The following is a 14,553-nucleotide window of genomic DNA, read 5'->3' on the forward strand; positions in this document are numbered from 1 at the left end:
TGGGTGAGAGGATCCTGAGAATACCGTTCCCTACCGGGAATCTGGCTTTAGTCTGATGTTTTACAATAGATGATACATTCTTAAAACTTTATTCTAAAAATAACATTGTTACTAATACAGGGCTATAGAAAGAGTCCTATCATTCAGAAAACTGGATCTGTCACTTGCTGTCTGGGAGTTTAAATATGTTACATAAACACTCCTGAGAACCGGTTTCCTAAATTGTAATACCTATTTTAATTAGTCTTATTAATGAAATGAAGTACCGTAATATAGGTGAAAGGTCGTAAAAATTGCAACAACACAGTATGCTAGTGGTATTTTATCACTGGCATTTATATTCTTTGACTACTGATTTTGGTGAAAATGAAAATAGTAATGAGATTGATCAGGGAACATTTTAGGGTGTAGAATCAAAAGGTCCCATGTCCTAGTAGATATTGGAGGATGAAGGTAAAGGTGGAATAAAGAATAGCTGAGATTTCTGGGCCAGAAGCCTCGTGTTGTAACAAACTAAAACAGATCAAAGTTCAACTTTCAACTATTTCAATTCCTGTGGAGTTTGGACAAGTTGCCCTTTGAGCATCTAGTCCTGCTTTGGCAAACAGGAGATAGTAACGTCCATATTGTAGGGGTGTTGAAGAGGTACATAACTGAAAGAGATTTAATTCTGAACCAAGCTGAATGTTAAACCATAATCGTGTTTAAAAAATGAAATTAGTTTGGTATAAAAATTGCTTCCAGAAATGTTGTATTAGCTTGATTTGACAAATATATACAGAACTCTGGATCCCACAGAGAACACGCATTCATTTCTAGGACACGTGAAAAAGTTTATAAAAATTGAAAACACATAAGCCATGAAGGAAGTCTCAAAAATTCAAAATAATCAATCTTTATATTTTGAAAATATGTGTTTTGGCCAGGTGCAGTGGCTCATACCTGTAATCCTAGCACTTTGGGAGGCGGAGGCACGTGCATCACTTGCGGTCAGGAGTTCAAGACCAGCCTGGCCAACATGGTGAAACCCCCATCTCTACTAAAGATACAAAAATTAGCCAGGCGTGGTGGCATGTGCCTGTAGTCCCAGCTACTTGGGAGGCTGAGAGAGGAGAATCGCTTGAACCAGGAGAGGGAGGTTGCAGTGAGCTGAGATTGCACCACCACACTCCAGCCTGGGTGGCACAGTGAGACTCAAAAAAAAAAAAAAAAGAAAGAAAATGTGTTTTTTTAAATGCCAAAAGTTTAACAAAAGACAGCTAGCAAATACATGTTTATAAATTAATTGATTCATGGATTAAAGAGCCAATAATCTACACAGACAGTAGAAAACTGTCAAAGTTCAGTGTACAGAAATCAACTACATTTCTCTACTTTAGCAACAGTTAAAATGTAATTTTCAAAAACTTATAAGAGCATCAAAAATATAAATTACCTAAATAAGAGATGTGCAATACCTTTGTAGAGAAATGATAAAACTTTTATTAGGACCTTAAAAAGAATTTTAAAAAATGAGAGATGTCATGATGTTGAATAGGAATATACAGTATTGCAAACTTTTTCTTCCAATCGATCTATTGATTCAAAACAATGACAATCAAAATCCTAATTTTTTTCTCTAATTTGAAAAAGTGCTCCTAAATTTTATATGTAAGAGCGAAGGGCTAAGGATAGAAGAAACATTTTTAAAGAACCACAAGTTGGGAAATTTGAATTAAGATGATATGATATTAGCACAGAGATAGACAAACCAATGAAATAGAATAGAGAGTTGACAGAAAGACCCACAGATTTATAGAAGTTTGATATGTGACGGTGTTGGCACTGAGAGTCAGTAGGGGGGAAAGAAGAACTTTTCAAGAAGTTATACTGGAATAATTGTTATCTGTATTAAGAAATAGAAATTAGACTCTTTATCTCACACAGTTCCAGGTAGATAAAAGAATTGAATGTTAAAGGCAAAACTATAAATGTTTAGAAGATGTGTAAGTTATTTTTATGACTTAGATAAGAAAATTTTTTAAAGACAAAAGCAGAAACCACAAAGGAAATGATAAATGTTCATTAAAAGACTTCTTAAAGTGAAAAGACAAAAGAAAATATTTTCATTGCATATAATGGTTAAAATATTCAGAATATAACTATAATAGCTCACCAGAAAAATAGGTGAAAACTTGAAGGTGCTCAACTTCATTATACTGTAGTAATAAGGGAAATGCAAATTAAGAAAAAAACAACACAATGAGAAACCATTTCACACCACCAGATTGACTTCTTTTAAAAAATTTGACAATAGGCCGGGCACAGTGGCTCATGCCTATAATCCCAGCACTTTGGGAGGCTGAGGCGGGTGGATCACCTGAGGTCAGGAGTTCGAGATCAGCCTGGCCAACATGGTAAAACCCCATCTCTACTAAAAATATGAAATTAGCTGGATGTGGTGATGGGCACCTGTAATCCCAGCTACTCGAGAGGCTGAGGGAGGAGAATTGCTTGAACCCGGGAGGCAGAAGCTTTAGTGAGCTGAGATTGCGCCACTACCCTCCAGCCTGGGTGAGACAGAGGCAGACTCCCTCTCAAAGAAAAAAAAAAAAAATTAACAATATCAAGCATTGGTCAGAATATGGGGCAACAGGGACTCATATAGGGATGTGAATTAGTATAGCTACTATTGAAAAACAACTTGACATGATCTTGTAAAAAATGAAGTTGGGAAGATACACATGCCATATGAACTAGCAGTTCTACTCATAGATGTATACTCCTGAGACTTTTCCTATACTAGACTATAAGGGGACAATCTACAAAGATGTTCATTGTACTGTTTGTAATAGCAAAAATCCAGGAAACAACACAACGTCTATAGATAGAGAATGGATGAATAAATTGCAGTGTATTCACATAATGGAGTACCATACAATAGTGAAAATGATTCAGCTACAGCTATACATAACACAGAATAAAAAACATGAAGAAATGAACAGTATTTTGTGTACAGAGATAAACTGCAAGGGAATGATAAATATAAAATTCAAAACAGTAGTTATTCAAGGGGAGGGACATACAGGGTTTCAAAGACAGTAATTTTCTCTGGGTAGTGAAAGTCGTGTTTGTGGCATTACTATTCCTCATGCCTTACCAATTTTGTAAATACTCTTTTTATCTGCAAGATTTACTTTTAAAATTTGCAAAAATTAAATCCTATTGGAAATATAAAATATTTAGAACTAATCAATAATGAAAGCATTATATGGCTTGATACAACAAAAACTTGTGATTTGCAGCTGAGTGCCTAATATGTATCTGGCACTGTCTCAACCACTGAGGATATAACAATAATCTTGCCTCCCTGGAACTTCCATTGTATTTGTAGAAGATAGACAGGAAAATCTACTTCTGAACTTCACAATGTAGAAGTTAATATGTAACATGGAGGAAAAAAGAATAGGGAATATTTGGGTGTGGGGCAGGAAGGCTTCCTTGAGCACATGGCATTCAGCAAAGACTTGAAGAGGGATGAAAATGTGAGCCATGTAAATATCCAGGAAAAGTGGTTCCAGCCAGAGGGGACTGCTAATGCAAAGGCCCTGAAAGGGGTGTGTGCCTAGTGTATTGAGGAAACACAGCCCAAATCCCTGAAGTGGTGTAAGCAAGGGCAACAGGGACCCTGTCAGGCAATGTAGAGACTTCGGCTTTTACTTTGAATTGAGATGGGTAGAGACTTAAAACAGGCTGGAGCAGAGGAGGGAAGTAATGTGTCTTTAAAAACAAAAAACAAAAAACAGAATCTCTGCTTCTTGTGTAGAGAGTTGACTAAAGGGACTAAGGGCAGAAGCAAGGACACCAATGTATTACAGTGTTTCAGCAGGGAGATATTAGTGGCATGGATCAGAGTGGTGGTGTAGAATAGGTGAGAAGTGGTCATAGTGTAAGTATGCAGTCACATGCTGCATCATGACGTTTTGGTCAATGACAGACTGCATGTATGGCAGTGGTCCCATTAGATTATAATACTGCGTTTTTACTGAACCTTTTCTATGTTTAAATATGTTTAGATACACAAATGCTTATCATTGTGTTACAACTAATTGCCTGTAGTATTCAGTACAGTCACATGCTGCACAGGTTATAACCTAGGAGCAGCAGGCTGTACCATAGAGCTCAGGTATGTCCTGTCGGGTTCGAATCAGCCTACTTATGCTAACTCCAACCAGCCGAGAAGTTTCACAGTGAATCAGTAACAATTAAAGGCATAAGAATTCACGGTTTATTGTGTGGCTTCCACACAACAATCATGTAACTCTATCCAACACACATAGGCAGTAATAGAGAGGGGAAACACAGCAAGTAGCTTGGGAGACCAGCACACTGACTGAGAAAACCAGGTTTGGTTTTCCTCAGAATGCCCACTGACCCGGGTGGTGGGTAGCTGCTCTTTTCCCGGAGGGCTTACCACAGCCAGAGGAAAGGAGGCCTCAGAGTTCTCATGGGCAGGGATTCTGCAGGCATCTCAGCCATGTTTTTGGCTTCTCTGAGGCTTTTACAGCTCCCCACAGAAGTGTCCATGGCCATTATCTTCAGCTAACTTTTAGCTTCACTTTCTTGTCAGGTGTCGGGGTGCCTGGCCACAGCAGATGCTATCTTATCACCTCAGTCCATGTGCTTACTACTCTGAGGGGTCAGTGATTTCACTGTAAGCTGAGTCACCTGTCATAAGTGACTCAATTTTGAGACGTTTAGGATCACAAAACATAATTATGTATCAGTGCATAGTAGGCTATACCATCTAGGTTTGTGTAAGTGCACTCTAGGATGTTTATACGTGACAAAAATCACTTAACATATTTTCTAGAACATATCTCTGTCATTAAGCAATGCATAACTGTATTGTGAAAGATTTACTAACTGATTAGATGTGGGCTAGGAAAGGAAGAGACGAAGATTATTTCATTTCTTCCTTGGTAACTTAAAGTATAGGGTTATTATGAACTGAAATATAGATGACTATAGGAAAGCAGATTTGGGGGGAATTTAAGGAACTCAGTTTTGGAGTGTTGAGTTTCAAGGTGCCTTTTGGACATCCAAGTAGATATGTATAGTAAGCAATTGGTTATATCTTGAGGTTGGGGCAGTGATCTGGACTAAACATATAAATTTGGGAGTCATCGACAAAAAGAAGATATTTAAAGACATGAGATCGAAGATCTTAGAAAATAGTTCACATAGAGAGGAGGTTTGGAGACTGAGTCCAAGGCACCCCAATATTAAGAAGTTGGCAGATTAAGAGAAACCTACAAAGGAATCTGAGAAGAAGTGGCCAAAGAGGTGGGGGAAAACCATGGTTTGTATTAGTGATCTTGAGAAAGTAGTATTAATGGAAAGAAGGGAATGAAAGCTTGATTGAAATGGGTTTAAGAAGATAGGAGGATGTGTAAACTCTTGAGGAGTTTTTCTACAAAAGGAAATAGAAATGTTTTAAGTAGAGGGGGAAGTGAGGTCAAGACAAAGCTTTTTTAAAAATAACATCATATTTGTATGCTGATGACAATAATCTAGAAGAGAAAATTTTGTGTAGGAGAGAGGCCTGGAAAGAAATCCTTAAGAAGGCAGGAATCTAATATGCAAGAGAAGGGGCTGCCCTTAGAAATGTGCACATCCTTCTGCAGACTCTGGAGGGAAGACAGAATATATGGGTACAGATTATTGTATGCAGTAGATACAGTAGTGTAAGCTTGTGGAAGTTCTCATCTGATTGCTCCTATTTGCTCGTTGAAATAGGAAACTAGGTAATTAAGTAGCTGAGAATGAAGATGGAGAAGAAAGTGTTTGAGGTTTGAGGAGAGAGAATTATGAAACAGCCATCCAAGAGAATGGGAGAATGAATGAGCTAAGGAAATATGATTGCCAGATGCGGTTCATTTTGAGGTTTGCTGAGGTCATGAATTTGAAGCAAGAATAGATATTTCAGTAGATATTATTAATGCTTTGTCCAGATCCTCTTGGATCCCTTCTTAGTGTTGCTGTACATGTCTTGCCTTTGTTGGTTTTTGCTTCCAATGAACATGGCTCTTTTTTTCGCAAACTGCCCTCAGGCTGCTGGAGCACACTTTGCTCTTACTGTTGTAGTACCTGAGATGGACCTTAACCGCTAGTGATTCAGAAGTATGAAATCTTCATTATCCTTGCTTCAGAGACATGTTTTGAACTTCGACACAGCAGAGTTCTCCCATTATCTTTACCCCCACCCACACACTGGTGAGATCAGGCTGAAGCTACCCTCTAAGGGACTTTGTCTTAGACCACACCCTCGCTTGTCTTTCTCCCCTTTCTTGACCTGCTTCCGCAAATTTCTTATTAGTTGCCCAAACATTTCCTTAATAAGTCACTTGTATATAATTTTTTTTCTCATGATCTGTTTATTGGGAACCTAACCTAAAACAGTAATTATGACTGTATGTGTCTTTCTTCAGCTATGGCCAGTTACATCAGTGTAAGCAAAAAAAAAAAAATGGATTTAACATGGATGGAAGTTTTGCCAAGCAAACACCATGAAGTGAGGAAAGGGCAAGTGAAGTGTACTGAAGGTGTATTCAAGGTAGTGGTTATATAATTTACTATCAAATTTAACCTAGTTAAGAAAGAATGTATTAGTCTGTTCTTATGTTGCTAATAAAGACATACCCAAGCCTGGATAATTTATAAAGGAAAGAGGTTTAATGGACTCACAGTTTTACATGACTGGGGAATCCTTGCAATCCTGGCAGAAGATGAAGAGCAAAGGGATGTCTTACATGGAGTCAGGCAAGAGAGAGTGTGTGCAGGGGAACTCTCCTTTATAAAACCATCAGATTTCATGAGACTTATTCACCATCATGAGAACAGCACAGGAAAGACCCACCCCCATTATTCAATTACGTCCTTCCAGGTCTCTCCCACGACACGTGGGAATTGGGAATTATGGGAGCTACAATTCAAGATAAGATTTGGGTGGGGACACAACCAAACCATATCATTCCACCCCAACCCCTCCCAAATCTCATGTCCTCGTATTTTAAAATGAATCACGCCTTCTGAGAGTCCCCCAAAGTCTTATTTCAGCACTAACTCAAAAGTCCACAGTCCAAAGTCTCATCTGAGACAAGGCAAGACCCTTCTGCCTATGAGCCTGTAAAATCAAAAGCAAGTTAGTTACTTCCTAGATACAATGGGGGTACAGGCATTAGGTAAATACACCTGTTCCAAATCAGAGAAATTGTCTGAAACAAAAGGGACTACAGACCTGATGCAAGTCCAAAATCCAATGGGACAGTCTTAAAGTTCCAAAATGCTATCTCTTGACTCCATGTTCACATCCAGGTCACAGTGATGCAAGAGGTGGGCTCCCACAGTCTTGGGAAAAGGACATGGTCCGGGGATATGAGGTGAATGGCAGTATGATCAGTGGACGGTAGGTCTAGGATTGAAGGATTTTTGGAATTGAGGTACTAGCAGGAGTGAGTGGAAAGGCAGGAGGTCAGAGGTAGAAATGTTTAGAAACTAGGATTATTCAGTGCTTTTACTGTTGATATTGCTAAAATGTAGGGTGTAACTCAGAATTACTGGCTGAGATAGTGTCAAGGAAAATATCACTGGTGGAGAAAAATTAAGGAACTTATTGGCCTAAATGTTAACAGGGACATCTGTGTAGATTTTGAAATCAGGAATGAAGACAGGAGTAGTGTGAATTAGAGTAGTAGTGAATATGCCAAAGTCCTTAAGAGATGAGGGGAAATGATCTGAGAGTTAGTAGGTGACTGCAAGAAAAAGGGGTAGAGGGTGGCAGAGTCTCATGGCCTGAGATTCAAAGCTGAGGGAAGAATTTACACAGGAGGGAGAGCAAGGAGTCTGGAAGTGGCAGTGAGTTTCAGGAAGGATATAAACTCCATCCAGGCTTACTAGAAGACTGATGTGGGAAAAACATCTACCACTTAAGAAGCCTACAAAGGAAACAGGATTCTCATGGAATATTCAGGTTTTAATTAGAGCAAGGAGGTAAAGGGTCTATTCAGAGAAGATATTGAAGCTGTATGGAATTGTGAAAGACTGTGAGTTCCAGGGGCACAGTGGAAGGATATCAGGCGTTGAGGGGGTGGAGAAGATCTCAATAGGGAATGTGCAGAGTCTTATGGGAATCATAATTCAGTAAACAAGTATAAACGGGAATTTGGGACTTCTGGTATTGATGATATAAAGAGGGGTAAAGAGCACAGTGAAACCAGTTCTGGTGGTCTCAAGGCAGCAGTGCTGTCAGTGACAGGAAATGGGAAGTGGTAGGTATGTACTGGGGCTGGGGAGGGACAGTCTTACACTAAGTTAAGTAGTCTGGACTCACTGTTTTTCTTTCTTCTTTTTTTTTTAATCATGCCAATTTTAAAAACCTTTGTCCTCTGTCACGAATTCTATTTATCATGTAGATAAAGTGCAACTGTATGTCCTTACCCTGTGTGTATTCAGGTATTCAAAAATGTCTAATAATATATGAAATAGCAGCTCAAGTATGATTAAAAAAAAAAAAAACTGTCACTAAACTGACTTCCTACAAATCAGAGTCCTTCAGATTTCATGACTGTGTGTTCATGTTCAAACTTCATGTTGAGTTTTGGTTGGCTTAGTCTGTTTCTGTAGTCATGGTTCCAGAAGACGCACCTCTAGAGGATGGGTAACCACTTCTAGGGAAGTCCCTAGCAAAGCACCTAGCATGGTGCTAGCTCTGGTACACTGTGATAATGGAAGTGTTTGGACACTCTCCAGCTCTTTTGGCTGATGTTAAATTCTTCCTTCTCAGTAATGAGATTCTTGACTCGTCATTGATGACTCCATTGCACTTGTCAGGAGTCTTCCGTTTGACTGTATCTTTGATTCTGCTTTGCCATCTCTCATTTTTCACTATGGCCTATTGAATACATAGGATCTGAGCAACTTCTTAAGAGAAACTCTGTCTGTTTCTTGTTTTCCGGCTTTGTACTTTTATGCCTCTTGGACCATATACTCAGTGTTTCCATGGGCAAACACTGGGTCATTTGTCTTTTAATCTTCTTTTTTTCTGATCTCTTATCAACAGCAAACACATTTGAGATGCTGTTGGCATCAATATAAAAAGTTTTTTAAATTTGTGGAAATCCAAAGGGTTCAGGAGGAATGCTTGTGAGTTCAAATTTGCCAGGATGGTTGTTATCCTTCGTCATTGCTCACTCAATATCATAAACCTTAATGAGCAAACCAAACTGGTTGTCAGAGTAGATAGTTGGTGAAGGTCTGAGTCTGCTTAGTGGTTTTATTAAATGCACTTGATCAGAATAGTCATGATTCCACCAGTCATGATTTCCACCAAAGGAAAAGGAGTAAAATTAAAAAGCAGCAAATCCTGAATATTTTCAAATCTCTGCATAAGGGATTAGATGGCTTCTTAGATATCCACAAACATAACGGATTCCCTTATCAGGGCCTGTGCTTTTCTTTTTTCGTTCCTTTCTGTTAAAAAAATTCCTATAAGAATTTCTGAGTTTCTAAAGCTTAGAGATGCAGGTAGATGCACCCTCTAGGAGGATGCCATGAGTCTGAGATTTGTTAACAGTGACATAAATAAAGGGTTAAAAAACCTTTCTCCTACTCTGTGGATAAATTTATCTAATTTTCTAGCTCTGTAATTCTGAAAACTTGGTAAAGGTGGCATATCAGATGTGTTTCCAGGCAACATTCCTTATGGTAAAAATAACATCTAATTAGTAAACTGCATCTGAACTGGAAAGTCTATAAATGAACTGTTTAAGTATCTGGTGGAAAGGCATAGCTTTGGGCTTTCCTAAGTGTAGAGGATTATTTCAACTAGTCATGTCTTTTGCTAGGGCCCTGGAAGCTGGTGCCAAAAGACTGCTACTACAGATAATGGCTTCTGTAGGGCATGAGGCTTTACTATGATCTAAATGTTTGTGTCCCTCAGAAATTCATATTTTGAAATCTTTACTCCCAAGGTAATGATATTAAGAGGTGGGGGTCTTTGGGAGATGATTAGATCATGAGTACAGTGGCCTCAAGAATGGGATTCGTGTTATAAAAGAGACCCCAAAGAACTGCCTTGCCCCTTCCACCATGTGAGGAAAGAGCAAGAACGTGCCGTCTATAAGAAAGCAGGTCCTCACCAGACACTGAATCTTCTGGTGCCTTGATTTTTGACTTCCCAGGCTCCAAAAATGTGAGAAATAAATTTCTGTTGTTTATAAGCTACCCAGTCTATGGTATTTCATAATAGCAGCCTGAATAGACTAGCAGCCTAAATAGACTAAGACTTCTAAATCAAGGTGGTACCCATACTCACCCATTTCCTGATCTCATTCCCTCTTACCTGAGCTGTCACCGAGGGGGAATGGGGGCATAGAGTAAACCCTGGACTGCTGCAAGGAGTCTGCTGAAGAAACTCATCTGATGCTGCCATGACAACATCCTGTTTTTCCTGTCTGTTTATGCTCCTAAGGGAACCAATGCTATGGATGGCTTAGTAGGGTCTCGTGAGATTGTCTGTTTAAAGTCTTCTCTAACCAAGTAAGTGTCTATGGCTGCACACTTACATGCAAAGATTTTCCATTTGTTAATGGAGGTTGGACACATCAAAAGTACCATCTCTTAGGTTATAGATCAACACATTTCTCTCAGCACCAAATATCTTGTCCAAGAACTAATCAATAGTTATGACTATTGGCTCAATGATGATTCTTACATTGAGACCATCAGTGATTCCAGGCTATTTGGAGGCCTGATGCTTGGAGTGGTTAAATTTAGCGAGTACTGTATTGACAGTGTTGACAATGATCCTCCGATGCAAATGGGCTTCTGCAATTTTTTTTTGTCTTTGTTATAACCATTTTAGATACTTCCTCAAAAGAGAAACTTTTGTTTTTGTTTGTTTTTGAGAAATTCATATAACATAACATTTAAAAATTTAACCATTTTACAGTGTATAAGTAGTTGTTTTCCATATATTCACAATGTTGTACAATCATCACCACTATCTAGTTCTAGAACATTTCCATCACCCCCAAAGAAACCTCATACTTCCCAATTTTTTCCTCCCCCTATCCCTGGCTGCTACTAATCTACTTTCTGTCACTATGGATTTGCCTATTCTGGACATTTCATAGACATGGAATCACATAATATGTAGTCTTTTGTGACTAGCTTCTTTCACTCAACATAATATTTTCAAGATTCATCCACGTTTATTCCAAAGGAATAAAATGAATCAGCATTTTATTCCTTTGTATTGCCAAACAATAGTCCATTGTATAGATATACCACATTTTGTTTATCCTTTTGTCTGCAGATGGACATTTGAGCTGTTTCTAATTTTTGGCTGTTATGAATTGTACTGCTGTGAACATTCATGTACAAGTTTTTGTGTTAATTTTATGTGTTCAGTTCTCTTGGATATATATTTAGAAGCAGACTTGCTGGGTCACTCTATCTTCAACAAGAAGCTTTTAGTTTTTTCTTTGTATTTCATTTGGGTCATTTACTATCATGAAAGACTAGTGCTTTATATAAGACTAGAGAACTGCCTCATCAAAAATGCATCCAATCAGATGTTTGGCATTTAAAAAAAAAATGTGTTTGTAAAATTCGCTGTGGCCGGGCGCGGTGGCTCACGCCTGTAATCCCAGCACTTTTGGGAGGCCGAGGGGGGCGGTTCACGAAGTCAGGAGATCCAGACCACGGTGAAACCCTGTCTCTACTGAAAAATACAAAACATTAGCCGGGCGGTGGCGGGCGCCTGTAGTCCCAGCTCCTCAGGAGGCTGAGGCAGGAGAATGGCGAGAACCTGGGAGGCGGAGCTTGCAGTGAGCCGAGATCGTGCCACTGCACCTCAGACTGGGCGACAGAGCGAGACTCGTCTAAAAAAAAAAAAAAAAAAAAATTCGTTGCAATTGATCGTTTGCAGCATCAAAGATAAATTGTTCTATATCAATAAAGACAGGCTAGCCTGTAGTGGTCCTATTTCCTGACCACTGGTGATTATCTCCACCTTCATATGGTAAAAAGGCACTCACACAGGATTAGATGGTACCAAAACCAGTGCTCCTTGATGTGATTGCCAGGGAGGATGGGTCTGATTTACAGAAGACATAGACACTGGGGCTGCTGCCACACTCAATCTAGGATCATGCTTGTTTTTTCTTGATGGAGGTTGGAGTCCTGGGAAGAGGCTTCAAAGATTATTTTTTCTACTTTCTCCTATTACCTGTTACTTTAAGGTTTGGTTCTTCTGTTTATTTAATTTAGGATCTCTCCTTTATATAGTTGGATTCTTCCAAAGTTGGGTGATTCTTAAATGTCCGTATTATAAGTGAAGGAATAGACTGAATAGTTTTGGTAGTGGACGTGTCTATCCTTAGTCTAGGTGAGAATTTCTGCTCATCTGGCAGGGAAAGTCAATGCCCTGGTGTCTGTGAGTTAGTTGGGCCAGCATTGCACTTCCCTGGGCCAGATGCTCACTGTGGGACCTCACTTCTCAGAACTCCCATTGTAGAGAGCTGAACTCACACACTAACCTTGTTGACACTTATGAGGGTTATCTCTCTAAAGGCAGATGAGGGGGCATTAAGCCAACTGCTCCTGCATCTTTTAATTCATTTTCTGACTGATAACTTACAATCTCTCCTCAGATTCTTTATTTACTTACATCAGTCATTGTTCTACAGGTTTACTTAGATTGTTCTACAGGTACTCCTGATAAAACTTCGGATTTGCAGTCAGGAAGTGTGATCCTCTCTTCTACCTGTGTGAGTCACAGATTCTCCAGCTGCCAGTATGTTGCCATCTGCTTTAATCTAGAAATTCATGTTGTGAGCTGCTGATAACACCCCTCTTGATTTTCTAGCATTGAGACGAATTTATTTTCATTTGTTTCTTCTGACATTTCAGTAGGATTTGGGGATGAAGGAAAACATATCTTTGTAATTGACCTTTTTTTTTTTTTTTTTTAACTTTTATCTAGAGCAGGACAGTCCAATCCAACCTTTTATCTCCAGAAGGGCTTTCAAACATATGTGCTCAGGAAAAAACCACCAGGTTCACTTCTTCCTAAAGCACATAAGGTATAGTATACAAATGTAATGATAAATTCTTTGGTGACAAATACATGCTTTTAATATACACAAAGTCAATTTTCTTTTAAAAGGCATCTTATGATTGCCAAATAACATAAAATGTATTTTATTTCTAATGAAAATTTCCCTTGAATTATATCTTTTTTTGTTTTAAAAAATGATTTGAGGTTGAAATGTAAGTCTATCTTTAGGCTATTAATCTTGAACAACACCCAGTTCTTTTGTGTATTTGATTTTCCTCTACACTGTTGGCTAGAAGTAAAATCAACCAATGAATATTTTCAGTGCTACTCATCTATAGATGTTTTGTTTTGTTATATATTTATTATATGTAATAGTATCTACTCAGAATTATTTTAATACATTTGCTATGACAATTCTCTAATCTTTTGGTGATAAAAAGATTTGAATAAGTATTTTATAGTACTCTCTAAATATTAGTAAGAATTATAAAAGATTTCTGTTAAAAACTAGCTTTTTCTGTCTTCAGAAAACAGGTATTATCTGTGGATTTTCAGAGAACAAGAGGGGACAGAAATCAAAGCACTGTAGAACATTAAAAGCACTGTGCATATTTAGGGTATGACTGGATGTACAGCAGGTGCTTCCCAGGCCCAGCTCACTGGGGAAGGACAATTGTGGGGTAGGCTTAATACTACAGTAATAGAAAATCTTGGTCCCATATCATATTCCCAGAAACATGAAGTAAGTTGGATGCTTAAGATAAAAAAAGTTGGGTAACTTTTATTAAATATCAATATAGTATGGCTAAAGGATAATCCCCATGCATGCCTCAGTAAACAGCTTTATTTGTTTCTTTTCTTGATGGCATCCCACCTGAACACATCAGAACAGGGCATAATGCTCTCAGCCCTAGTATAGCTCCCAAGGATCTGGAGTACTCTGTTTCAACTCCCTTCAGTTTTCTCAACTCTGCATTGAAAAAAACAATGCTCCTGCTCTGTGATCCACTTTTTGCTTCTCTAACCCTTTTGCCCTTTCCCCTTTACCTCCTCCCCCTCATTTCCCAACACCTGAGTGGTTAATACTTCTTTCCACAGTCCTTGGTACCACTGGCTGCTCTCACCCTGGGCATGGTTTCATTACTTTTCTGTTATGGTTATTGCCGCAGCTGCATAGTTTCCCCTCCTTAGAATGGTCAGTCACCATTGCCTGAGTCTGGGGCCAGGTGACTACATGTAGATGTGCCATCGGTACTTGGCTTGCATCAACAGCTCTGCCCTTGGGTCCTGAGTGATAGCCTGTGCATCTGTCCTAATTAAGGAAGCCATTTTTTCCCCACTATCTTATTTGGGCTCCAGTTTGCTTCTAGCTGCCTACTTTCCTGGTAGTTATCTTGAGCTCCACAGCAGTCATGAGTGCCAGGAAAGATCCCCATGCCCCTGCCCTGGAA

General features: G+C 38.9%; 1 protein-coding gene across 2 annotated transcripts in view; it reads left to right on the forward strand.

The window, feature by feature from the left end:
- Window positions 1-14,553, forward strand: part of ACAD11 (acyl-CoA dehydrogenase family member 11) — a 96,706-nt gene that overhangs the window by 981 nt on the left and 81,172 nt on the right. Inside the window, exon 2 of one of the 2 annotated variants that reach the window (XM_009201710.2) lies at window positions 13,028-13,127. In XM_009201710.2, coding sequence (XP_009199974.1) covers window positions 13,028-13,127 — 100 coding nt within the window. The remainder of the gene's footprint in view (window positions 1-13,027; window positions 13,128-14,553) is intronic. The other variant, XM_009201711.4, reaches the window with a different exon arrangement.

Source organism: Papio anubis, chromosome 2 (assembly GCF_008728515.1).
Source record: "Papio anubis isolate 15944 chromosome 2, Panubis1.0, whole genome shotgun sequence".
Classification (NCBI taxonomy): Eukaryota; Metazoa; Chordata; class Mammalia; order Primates; family Cercopithecidae; genus Papio; species Papio anubis.